At 49.3% G+C, this 11,789-nt stretch overlaps 5 protein-coding genes across 5 annotated transcripts; 3 read left to right on the forward strand and 2 right to left on the reverse strand.

Annotated features, from left to right (window-relative positions):
• Nucleotides 1–325: 325 nt before the first annotated feature.
• N7500_010159 (uncharacterized protein) lies at nucleotides 326–1,380 on the forward strand (the record flags this gene model as incomplete). Its single annotated transcript, XM_056681297.1, has 2 exons — nucleotides 326–775; nucleotides 919–1,380. The coding sequence occupies 2 exons, from the start codon at nucleotides 326–328 to the stop codon at nucleotides 1,378–1,380; spliced, it is 912 nt and encodes a 303-aa protein (XP_056528679.1).
• Nucleotides 1,381–1,650: 270 nt separating this feature from the next.
• N7500_010160 (DUF1776 domain-containing protein) lies at nucleotides 1,651–3,204 on the reverse strand (the record flags this gene model as incomplete). Its single annotated transcript, XM_056681298.1, has 4 exons — nucleotides 1,651–2,493; nucleotides 2,551–2,714; nucleotides 2,778–3,114; nucleotides 3,172–3,204. 4 exons carry the CDS (start codon nucleotides 3,202–3,204, stop codon nucleotides 1,651–1,653), a joined length of 1,377 nt encoding a protein of 458 aa, XP_056528680.1.
• Nucleotides 3,205–3,952: 748 nt separating this feature from the next.
• On the forward strand, nucleotides 3,953–5,313 carry N7500_010161 (metalloendopeptidase WSS1; the record flags this gene model as incomplete). Its single annotated transcript, XM_056681299.1, has 2 exons — nucleotides 3,953–4,236; nucleotides 4,290–5,313. 2 exons carry the CDS (start codon nucleotides 3,953–3,955, stop codon nucleotides 5,311–5,313), a joined length of 1,308 nt encoding a protein of 435 aa, XP_056528681.1.
• Nucleotides 5,314–6,238: 925 nt separating this feature from the next.
• On the reverse strand, nucleotides 6,239–9,229 carry N7500_010162 (snoRNA-binding rRNA-processing protein DIP2; the record flags this gene model as incomplete). The annotated part of the gene is made up of 3 exons (XM_056681300.1): nucleotides 6,239–8,840; nucleotides 8,903–9,154; nucleotides 9,213–9,229. The coding sequence occupies 3 exons, from the start codon at nucleotides 9,227–9,229 to the stop codon at nucleotides 6,239–6,241; spliced, it is 2,871 nt and encodes a 956-aa protein (XP_056528682.1).
• Nucleotides 9,230–9,333: 104 nt separating this feature from the next.
• Nucleotides 9,334–10,684, forward strand: N7500_010163 (actin-related protein 2/3 complex subunit 2; the record flags this gene model as incomplete). Its single annotated transcript, XM_056681301.1, has 6 exons — nucleotides 9,334–9,464; nucleotides 9,559–10,087; nucleotides 10,149–10,287; nucleotides 10,343–10,443; nucleotides 10,506–10,554; nucleotides 10,605–10,684. 6 exons carry the CDS (start codon nucleotides 9,334–9,336, stop codon nucleotides 10,682–10,684), a joined length of 1,029 nt encoding a protein of 342 aa, XP_056528683.1.
• Between the last annotated feature and the right edge of the window lie 1,105 nt (nucleotides 10,685–11,789).

Consider the following 11,789-nt stretch of genomic DNA (forward strand, 5'->3'; position numbering starts at 1 on the left):
ACAAGTTTCCAAGCTCTTTTCGGTGTGTGGGATCAGCACTTGTGAGGATCAAATGGACCTAGGATGGGACTGGGAGCAAAGGTGCCTGCACCGACTGGTTCTAATCCTCGTGGTCTACCCATAAAGGCGCAGAATGGCTTGCGAGGTCACTCTAGATCACGGGAAACAACAGACATGAAACTCCCCGGCTTCCATGTAAGCATTGAGACACTGGTTTTCTAGTAGCCTGGGCTACCACATGTACAGCTCAAGTTCCTTTTCCTTGCTTGTTTGCTTCTTTCACTTCAATTCTCAAGCACATCAAAATCGCAAGAGACGAACCAACATGCCTCGACTCTCGCTAACGACTCTCTTCGGAGTTGATCAGACTATCGATGACAAGCACCACTTTGAGACATCTTGGATCTTGCCCCCTGCCATTCTCGCCGGTCTTCGCGCTCTGATCTCACTGTACATCTTCGCCTCCATCTTCATCTTCTGGGGCTGGTATGGTACCCACGATAAGCTCTCCTCGATTGGTCAGTCCTTCAGTTACTTCACCTGGCTTTCTTACTGGGGAATTGGCTTCTACATGCTATTTGCTGCCATTCATACAGCCTCTTATGCACGAACAGGCCGCTCGGTTCTCTTCGACCGCTGGCCACGGGGTCTTCGCGTACTACACAGCTTACTCTATGTGACAATCACAACATACCCGTTTCTTGTTACAGTTGTCTTCTGGGCTGTCATCTTTACTCCGCCGTGGTATAAGACCACCTTCACTAGATGGCAAAATGTACGTATCATCTTTCGACTTTTCCTCTGTACTGCCTTTTCGATATATTCCCCGCAATATTTCCCCATTGCGCAAATCTAGAGAAAAAGCCAGAAGATAAGAAATATCAGCCACAACTTCAAGCTAACCCATCAATTCCCTAGATCTCCCAACACGGCCTTAACTCTGCCGACGCCTTACTGGAAATTATCATCCCTGCCACGGCGCCGCATCCATTCATTGCAATGCCATTTCTACTCTTGATGCTCCTGCTCTACCTCTGCGTTGCATATATCACCCACGAAACTGAGGGCTGGTACCCGTACTCTTTCCTTGACGTTGGTGGCCATGGACATAAGAGCAAACGTGTGGTGGGATACTATTTCGGCGTCTTGGGTGCGGTTCTGGTCGTCTTCGTCATCTCCTGGGCGTTGATTCATTTGCGCTGTCGCCTGACCCACGGAAGGATTAAGCGGGCGAGACGGGATCCGCTGTGCTCGCATGATGTCTCAAGTGGTGCCGTTGGGGCGTGTGGTGAGCAATCGAATGTGATGAAGGGTGTTTCGGGCTTGGAGGAGGCGATGAGTCGATTCTCTTCTTCTGGGGGAGATTGCCTAGTTAGATAGGGATGGAGATGGCGCTGTGTAATACCTATGATATCCTACCCAATGCTCATCCGATGATTGAGTCAACTAGATGCAAGGTAAAACTATACGTCGATATGTGACGATGTGAATTAAAAATCAGGGGAACAGGGGAACAGGTCTATTGAGAGCGAAGAGTATTTTGAAAGATATTATATACAGTAAAGGATCATTCCAAGGTTCAAAGCAAGTGCTTCTAACATATTAAATACGGCATTGCCATAAAGATGTGTCAAAACATAGTACACGAGCTTAAACTCTCTCCCAGCTGGTTTCACTGCCGCTGCCACTCGGGGTCTCGGGGTTCATCCCATTCCCACTGCGGTAGCCCATCATCAGCGCCACGAGTCCACTAGGAACCCAGGCCCCGATCAGACTGTATGATCGAGCTCCCCGGCCCACGTACATCACAGATTTCTTCGACACTTTCCGGCCGAACATATCCCGTGAGACTGGCTCCAAAGCATCCAAAATAGCATGATGAAGGTTCCGCGCCGGAGATCCGCGTATTGTGCTAGGACCAGCAGAGGCGACTGGGCGCTGCTCAACGCTTGACAAATACTGTGACGCATAAAGGGCTCGCTGCTGGGTACTCCACGCGAGAACTTCTGTGCCTGCGATCTGATTCTGGCCATGTCGGTATGTAGGCCCTAGGTCAATGTTGCCTAGGTGTAGCTCGACGACATCGACATTGCCCTGTTCGAGGAGACGAAGTTCCTGGCGAAGTGAGGCTGCGAAGCCTGAGATTGCTCGGGCTGTGGCGACTTCGGGTCCTGCAAATGGTGCGGAAAGAGAAGATGATATGGAGGGATATGCGAACACAATGGTGCTACTATTGCTGCGGAGGGTCAGCAGGGGGAGGAATGCCTGGACTGTGAGGATAGGCGAGAGGAGACGGGTGTTGACCGTATCAGCCCACGATGACGGCGGGATTGTTGCGACAGGGCCTGCACTATAATTAGGTGATGGGGCCACGATAAGGCCGCTCAGTTGGCAGGTGTGCGGGGGCACTCCGGCGATAGGTGACTGTGCCTGAGTGATCAAGGAGCGAAGCTCTTGCAACGAGGGATGAATTTCGGACGGCGAGGAGGATGTCTAGTTTAGAATATTAGTTGAGTTCCGCCCTATAAGGAACACAAAATCATCACTCACAGTTGTAAGGTCCAACCAGAGAGCCTTAATGTCAACACGATTCTCGGACTTGACGATATGCTCTTCATCCGCGGAAGAAACAGTCACATATACAATATATCCTCGACGTTCCAAATCCATGGCAATAGCCCTTGTCATCGGCTCATGTGGCGATCCGGCAACAACTACAATCGCAAGATCAGCGCTCAGATCCTAGTACAGATCAAATGCAGCATTATGACACGTACCAACAATCTCTTTCCTTGCACCGTTGCTCGCTCTTCTGGCTTTTCTCCGTTTTCCGTGTAGCTTCTTGTTTCCATAGTATAAGACAACACCGGTGCCGATAAATGCGAGGATGGCCGCCGACCATGCGCGATTCCGAGCTACCCAGTTTTGGATCCGCTCCGTTAAGCCTTGCGATGATTGCATTCTTGGGGAACGACCTGGGCGAACAGTGGGCGGTAGCCATGACTGCTGGGCCAGCACATCCTTGATCACATGTGCGGCATGGTCGACTTGTCGGTCGATCGAGTCGGCGACTTCGAGGGAATACCGCCTTACGTCATGGGGTATAGACGAGAGCTGGATAATGAACTATTAGCGCCAAAGGCATTCATGAACGCCTTGCATGATACTCACATAGTCAAAGAAGAACTGGTCGTCGCTCGTCATCTTGTTTATTTGAGAACAAGCTGGAAAGAAAAAGAGCGAAAGTTCGATAAGATTGATGCTGATAACATTCTCGGTGTTATCGGAACGGTCACATGAGCAATGCTTTGTATAAAACAGTCGAGCGCGGGAAGTATACAGAACTAGCCATGGTTTTCTAGCTATTGCTTCTTGTTTTTTACACTATCCTTGATCAGAATCGCTTGAAGGTAGCAAGGCGGTGTTTTACTAAGTCAGTTACCATATCCATTTGAGATGCTGAGAATATATATCCTGACCTAACAACAACACTTCTACATAAGTTGAATAGATTGATTTGATCATTCTTATTTATATATAGGGGTAGTACAGTTCTAATTATTTCACAGTAGGTACAGTCTACTACATACCAATATGTGATTGCAAAAATCATTCTATGAAGACTTTGTTGATACAAGGCACGTGACCACACCTCTGGCCTGATGCATCAGGCGCCAATGTGTGCCTTGCTTATGCTAGAAGGCCATCCATGGAAATCCAAAACTTGGAATGATTCTGGAATTTCCATCACTGGCTATGTTCCTTTGACTCTTCCTGGCTCTCTGTATCGCCGGCTGTGTAATGCCACCATTTGGGCATGCTCGGATGTGAAATCTTTTCGTTCAGAACCTCGCCTCGGAGGAGGCCATCCCAACGAGGGAAGTAACATATTACATATTCACGGCGTCCTGTTTACCGCACCGCCCAAATACTTGATTAAGAATTTTCAAAAATGCGCGAGTTAGACCCTCTGATCTCAGAATACCGCCATGAAAAGAAACGCCCCCGAGAAGCAGAGGCCCTGTTGATCCTGCGCAAAGTCGCGTCATTGGTTAAACCGATCATGCGACAGCGCGCCTGGAGAGTGGGTGCGCTCTGTGAGTTCTATCCGCAGCAGCGAAACCTGCTGGGGCTGAATGTCAACTCTGGTCAGAAGATCTGTCTGAGATTACGGTATCCCTCTGACCAACGGCAATTTCTCCCCATCGAGGAAGTTTTGGATACTATGCTTCATGAGTGAGTGCTTCTATATCTTGAATATCCCACAGTACATATTCTAAAAAGTTCAGACTCTGCCACAACGTGATTGGTCCTCACAACCAGCAATTTCATGCGTTGTGGAATCAACTTCGTGATGAGCACGAGGAACTAGCCCGAAAAGGCTACACCGGAGAGGGCTTCCTATCTCAGGGAAAGCGTCTGGGTGGCCAGAGAATTCCGCTGGATGAAGCCCGACGTCAAGCTCGTGCCGCTGCTGAACAGCGCAAGGTTCTTGCCAAAAATTCCGGCAAGAAGCTTGGCGGCACCCGCGTGCTCCGAGGAACAGATATACGCAAGCTCCGGGCTGACGCTGCGCAGCGGCGAATTGAAGTAACTCAGGGCTGTGCATCTGGTACTGACCGAAGCACTGAGCTTGCGGAAGAGGCTTCGCATGGGTTCCGAACCCAGGCCGAGGAAGACGACGCAAATGAGCGGGCTATCATGGAGGCCTTTATTGAAATGATACAGGAAGAAGAACGGGAGAAGTACGAGTCGTCATATGTTCCGCCAAGTCAAGAAAACCCGGCAGGACCTCGAACAAAATCGTCACCGCCACCTACTGCTTCTGACATCCCGCCTGCGATCTCTGAAACTAAACCGGCGTTTTCAAAGAAAGGCTTGTCATCAAGTCGCAATGAAACCGTCGATCTTACAGCCGATAACAGCTCATATGAGACACCATGGATCTGCCCAATGTGCACGCTCGAGAACCCGTCTACCTTCCTATGCTGTGATGTTTGTGCAGCTGAACGACCGCCTCCGGCCAGTGCACTATCTAAATCTACTTCTAATCGGAATCCTACCCAACCAGTGCGTTCGGAGTCACGCAAGTCGCAGAAGAGGCCTTTACCTCTTGATCAAAAGGAGGAGGAAGCGAATCTCGGGAGTGCCTTTGTTTTCAAGAACCGAACCCGTGCACTGGACACCCTCAAATCCTTGGACCGGGGTGCAGACAAGAAGCCTCTTGGATGGATTTGCATCTCGTGCAGTAGCTTTATGGAAACCCAGTGGTGGACATGTTCTTGCTGTGGGACAATGAAGCCCTCCTCTTGATCAAATCTCGAGGGGTTTCACCACCACAGACATCGAACAGGAACTCATGACCTTTATGAAATTCATACGTGTATGACAATAAATATTGAGAGAATATTAAATATTATACAAATTTATATTCCGTATCGGCTGCCAGGGGTAGAGCCCAGCCCCATACAATACCAACACGTGACTGATATGACTAAGAAAGCTCCACCAGGCCAAATTTTCTCACAAAACTCCTAACCGAGCTCTTTCCTCTTCTCCAGCTCCAACCAACACCAAAATCCAGCGTGGACTAAATCCAATTAATGGGGTTGATTTTTGGTCCATGCTGGAAGAGCCCCCTGATAGGTATGTGGTACTAAAATCTCCTGCCAGGACCAGTGAAGAAACAACAAGCATCACGCCAAACAGACTCTATCATGATGAGATTCGCATTAGAACCGGAATTTTAATAGGAAGAGCCGGAAGAGGTATGGCAGGGGCTGAAATCCCTGTCGTCGATGCTTACAATGGTTCTCCTGAGTAGAGTCTTAGACTGCTTGTTGTTTTTTTCCTTGGACCTGGTCTTGGAAAAATCAACGTGTCGTTGCTTGGAGTCACTTGCTAACAATGTCTCTTTGCAATGCAGATCTAAGGTTGTCTTTGCATCATCATCGACGACTTGAATTGTTGGTGTGGAGGAATCTGATAGCTAGACCAACTGAATGAATTATGCCATTACTTGATACCCTCGTGTTTATAAAAATTCAGTAGACAATTATCCCAGGGAAATGATTATATTTTCGAAATTGAATTATCATACATCTCTTATATTCTCTTTCAACTCCCAAGGATATAAAACTTTTATATGGAACACAGGCAGAGAAGACCTCCAAAGTAATAAGGTCGAAAATAATCACAACGCCAATATACATGCTGGGACACAACCTCAATCCTAAAATCAGGCAACGCTAACAAACTGGCGCTTCTTGCCCGTACCCTTGGAGGTCTGCTGCTCCTCCCAGGTGTCCTCATCAACGTAATCTGTGGTACCCTGCTCGCGGATCTGGTTGCCGATGAACTGCAGCGCGGAAAGGTTGAAGCCCATCTCGTCCTTCTGACGGGCAAGGACACGACGAAGCGATACCCGAATGCTGTCGAGCATAGGACGCATCATCTTGCTGGCAACAATTTGGCGGTGGTGAGTCTTGAGGATGAAGAACAACACGCGGCAGGTAAGGGGAACGTTCCATTCGCGATCAGCCCAGATGTTGAGGAAGGTGAAGAGAGCGGAAAGTTTGGAGAAAGGCAGAACCAAGAGAGCATCCTGGAGGGCGGCTGCGGGAATTTTCTGGACGGTGTTGAGAACGTGCTGCTCGGCGGAGACGTTGTTGAGAGCGAGGTAAACTGGGTTACGATCGGGCGCGGCGGCGTTAGGGTTGGCGGCCTTGACCCTGCGCCAGTCGCGTACAACTTCGAGATCCTCCAGGCCTAGTTCCAAAGCTTCCATAATCTTTTCTCCAGCCATGAGAGTGCCGGTAGTCTGCTTGCCAGCATCGACGGCCTCGGCCTTCTCGCCATCTTCACCGTCCTCTTCCTGTTCAAGAGACGCGGTGAGAGTGCTGTCGTAGGCCTCTTCCATCTCCTTCTCACGCTCTTCCTCCAAGAACAATGGCTCGTCTGTTTGTTGCCAGATGCGGATGCTCTTGTCGTGACTGGCGCTGACAATGAAGTCACCAGTGTGACTCATGGCAAGTGCCCAGATCTCACCGTGGTGACCGACGAGACGCTGGATTTGCTCGAACTTGTCACCATCCCAGTATTTAATGATACGGTCCTTGCTTGCACTGAAGAAATTGTGACCGTTTCCATCCTTGTTGTGAGGAACGAATGCCACTGCCATAATACTGTCCTCGTGGGCCAAGAAGGCCTTGTGACAGTCACCAAAGTCCAAGCCCCAGAGGCGAACGGTCTTGTCAGCCGAGCAGGTGACGATTAATTTGCTGTCATAGGAAATATCCATGCTCAAAACAGGGAGCTTGTGTCCGTAAAGGTTGAGGAATAGCTTCAGCGAATCGACGAAGAAGACCTTCACGGTGTTGTCTAAGAGAGAAACCGCCAGAAGTCGTGCATCCGGAGAGAAACGAAGGTTGAGAATATCGTCGTTGACCTTCAAGGTTCGTGTGTGTACCAGCTTGAGGCGGGGAGTGGTACGTTTGGTGCCCGGGATCTCCTCCTGGACAACCTGGAAATTCCAGAACTTGGCTGTCTTGTCTGCGCTTCCACTGACCATAGACTTGCCATCTGGGTGCACGTCGAGTGACCACACGGGTCCGTCGTGGGCCTTGATGGTGTCGAGTAATGTTGAGGATGCAATATCAAAGACCTCAAGTTCTCCGTTCTTGTTACCAACAACCACGATCTTATCACCGGGAAGGAATGCGGAACATAGGGAATATCCACACTCGAGTGTTCGTAGACAACTTTCGGTGCGGACGTTCCAGATCTTAAGAGTGCCATTCGAAGCAGAGGCAAGCATTCGATCATCGGAGCTCAATGCGATCGACCGAATGTCAGTTCGGTGACCAGGAATGTCCACCGCCAAACTCCGAGTGTAGTCGGGATCCTCGCTATCGGTGTTCTTCTTGTTCGCTGGCACAATGTTATAGGCCTCAAGCTGGTTGTTTGTTGTTGCGGCTAGGAGGTTCAATCCACTTGACTTGTTGGTCATCCAGTCAAAGGAACGAACCTTTCCACCAGTCCGCACGATAACATGTTGGACGAATACTTCCGATACAGGAGCGGCGGAAACATCCTCAGGCTTTTCATTATCCTCTGCCGGTCCGGTTTCCTCGGTGCGAGCATCCTTCTCCTTTCTTCTCTTCTTCTTACGGGCCATGCTCTTTTGTACCTCCGATTGAGAGCGAATGCGCCAAACCTCGACTGACTTGTCGGAACCGTGGAATGCAACATAGTCTGAGCGGGGGTGGAATCGGATGCCAATTGTGCGATCCTTGCCATGTCGGTAAAAAGTTCCTCGTTCTGTGAGAATCCGGCGACCATCCGCGCCAATTTTCTCCCTGGAAATCTCCATCATAGCCGCCTCGTCAATCGACCAGACCCGAAGTTCACCATCATTGCCGGCTGTAATACATCCGCCCTGGTCAGGTGAAAGACCCAAGCTCCAGCACTCGCCATTTGATTGTGCCACATGTGTTTCAATACAGTGTTGAGAGGCCAGATCCCAGACTTTGATCAATGCATCCTTGCCTGTGGTCAATAGGAATCCTGAGTGTTCACTCAACCCGGAAGCAGTGAGCAATTCTGGCGAAGGGAAGAGGAAGTGTAGCGATGTGATCTGATCGGTGTGTCCGCGAAGTCTGAAAAGACCGGTCTCGGTGATCAAATCCCAGAGGATGATATCGGTATCTTTCGAGCCACTGGCAAGGCGCACGCCGGCGTTGTCGAAGGCAAGCTTGGTGACGGCAGATTTGTGACCGTTGAAAGAAATAATGACGGTGGCTGTGCGCGAATCCCAAAGACGAATACTTCCATCCTCGTAACTAAAAATGGACATGATAGTCAGAGAAACATCCCTCACTAGGCCACACCGGAGAACACTCACCCAACTGCGAAGATATCTTCATCTGTCATGCTCTGAGTGATCACGCTGACCTGCGCTCTGCATGCAGAGTCTCTCCATCTTCCAAGAAGTTCTCCCTTCTTCACATCCCAGCATAGAACTTCCTCACCTGCGCCGACAATGGCTCGTCCGGCGCCGGTCTGGCGTGCAATGCCGATTTGGTCATCTTTGGCCCAAACCGCATTCGAAGACGCCGAGGCGACGAGTCCGAATGTATTCGAATGCTCGAATTTACTGTGTGAAGGTTAGCGCTTAGATCAGAGGATTCCAAATCACAAAAAATCGCACGTACAAGTATGATTTCACCATCGTTGAGGGTGGATGGGAAAATTTTTGGAATCTCCGATTGCTATCGATAGGACAAAATTAATACGGGCGGCCACAGCGACCTCTCCGGCTTCCCCCCACCGCCCATGACGATCACGGGCAACCTCACAACAGCCACCCATCTGCACTACAAACCAGCCATTGTCCTGCCCGTCATGCTTCTCTTAGATTACCAGAATGCTTTGATCCAGTCGCTCCTGACGGAGCGCTTTTCTGGGTACGCTCTGTTCCTCCCCCCTTAGCACTGCGACCCCCGCGCATTGTATACACATCACCCCAAATCAGGCATCCGGCTAACAAGCTGAACCCAGAGCATCACCCGTCTCCATTGACCAAGTGGTCTCCGACTTCGATGGTGTGACATTTCACCTATCCACCCCCGAGTCTAAGACCAAGATCCTCATCTCGATCAATGTGAAATGCTACAAGGAATTGGTTCAGTATGGAGCCCAGGAGGTGCTGGAGAGAGAATACGGGCCATACATTGTGTCACCGGAGCCGGGCTATGACTTCTCAGTACAAATCGACCTCGAGAACTTGCCCGCAGAGGAGGAGGCCCGGAATGACTTGATTATGAAGCTTGCCCTCCTGAAGCGCAACGCAATGGCTGCTCCCTTCGAGAGAGCATTCGACGAATTCAACAAGCTCGCCGAGGAGGCGTCCAGATACACCTCAGAGTCAGCGCCACAGGGTATTCAAGAGGGCGGTGAAGTTATGGCAATTCACTACCGTGAAGAGGAGGCCATCTATATCAAAGCCAACTGGGACCGAGTCACAGTGATCTTCAGCACCGTGTTCCGTGAAGAGACAGACCGGATCTTCGGCAAGGTCTTCCTGCAGGTTCGTAACTTGCCACAATTGGTCTGCGGATTTATGAGAAAGTCTTACTAAAGGCCTATAGGAATTCGTCGACGCCCGGCGCCGTGTTTTGACGCTTCAGAATGCCCCTCAAGTCCTGTTCCGTAACGACCCTCCTCTTGAGCTATCAAATGTGCCTGGTTTGAATGCCACTGGAGGCGAAGTCAGCTATGTCACCTTTGGTACGAATGCATAATGTGCTATTGATCTCCATTTCAGTACTGACTCGGCTGGCAGTTTTGTTCCCTCGACACCTGACCCCGCAGCGTCGTTACGAAAACATATCTCATATCCAGACCTTCCGTGATTATTTCCACTACCACATCAAAGCCTCAAAGGTATACTGGTTCTTCCCGTCTTATTTAGATGTTCATAAAGAATTGATGATTAACCGTCGCAGGCCTACATCCACACTCGAATGAGGAAGAGAACAGCAGACTTCCTTCAGGGTACGTGTCACCCAATCAAAGAAAATATGGTTACTGCTAACTCATACCAGTCCTCAACCGAGCTCGACCGGAGAATGAAGAACGTGAGCGCAAGACTGCAAGTGGACGCACGTTCCGAGTGCAGGGTTAGAGCTTTGAGTTTATTTGTTTGTATGAGCCAATTCAAGTCTATTGTTTGTACAGTTTTTCTTTGTTCAGATGCTACCCAGCAGCATATCTGCAGTGTTAAGTTCTTTGTTGTCTCGGTGCTTAACAACCCAGTGGGTTACCCAAGCCATTACTTAAGCAGCCCAACCACCTAGGCACTCCAAGAGGTCCATCCATGGATGTCACGGTACATCTCAACGTCTCAGTTGCTAGACTTCTGTTTCTAGACTCTATCTCGACCTAGAGACATACTGTCTATGAACATCACCTGAGGTTGTAGCAAATGGTACATTGTAGGTGAGGCTAAAGCTTTCGAAGACGAGGTGATAGGCGCAGGAATTTCCGGCCGAAGCTCTCATGCATGTTTCACAGCTTTAGATATGCGTATGTAAGGATCTATTTATGTATAGAATACAAGATCCGTCCTTCTTCCGGGTTCTTCTTTATCTGCTTGCGTCTAGTCGCCCAATCACGCGTAGAGGATTCCCAGCCGCTTAAATTTACTTCCATGTATAATTTCTTCTTGATTCGTTTGCGCCTTTATATGATCCTGGGCATGTGAAGGAGATCCCCAGCCGCTTGAATTTCCAAAATTGGAACTAATCTTAACATATTAGAACCCGGGTACATCGTATAACACTGGATACGTGCATAGTAGAACCTCGGCAGAGCACTAAACATGGATAGAGCATACAGATTCCGCTATAGATTTGAAGCACTGACTCACAGTGGAGAATTATTGTGAGTAACTTGCCAGTGTCTTCATGTAAGTGTCAAACTTTTGATACCTGCTTCAAGACTACTCGAGCAATGTGGCTCAACCGATCTATAGTTGTCGATAATTGATTGCACAGGCACTTTAATTAGACAAAGAATCTTCACAGAGGCCCAATTCACTAAGCTCCAAATCCTATTCGGGTATAAGTGAACCGGAGTTCCTCATATATGAGTTTCTATAATGGACGCATAACGCATTTTAAGGTTGCTGTCGCGGTTCTTTTCTTTCATGCAGCAAATCACACGCTGCCGCTTCCCAGCCGCTTGAAATACGCATAGCCCTGTCATTTCCTAGATAGTACTAGTTTTGC

The sequence above is a fragment of the Penicillium coprophilum genome (genome assembly GCF_028826855.1).
Source record: "Penicillium coprophilum strain IBT 35676 chromosome Unknown utg000006l_segment0_segment0, whole genome shotgun sequence".
In the NCBI taxonomy this organism is placed as follows: domain Eukaryota; kingdom Fungi; phylum Ascomycota; class Eurotiomycetes; order Eurotiales; family Aspergillaceae; genus Penicillium; species Penicillium coprophilum.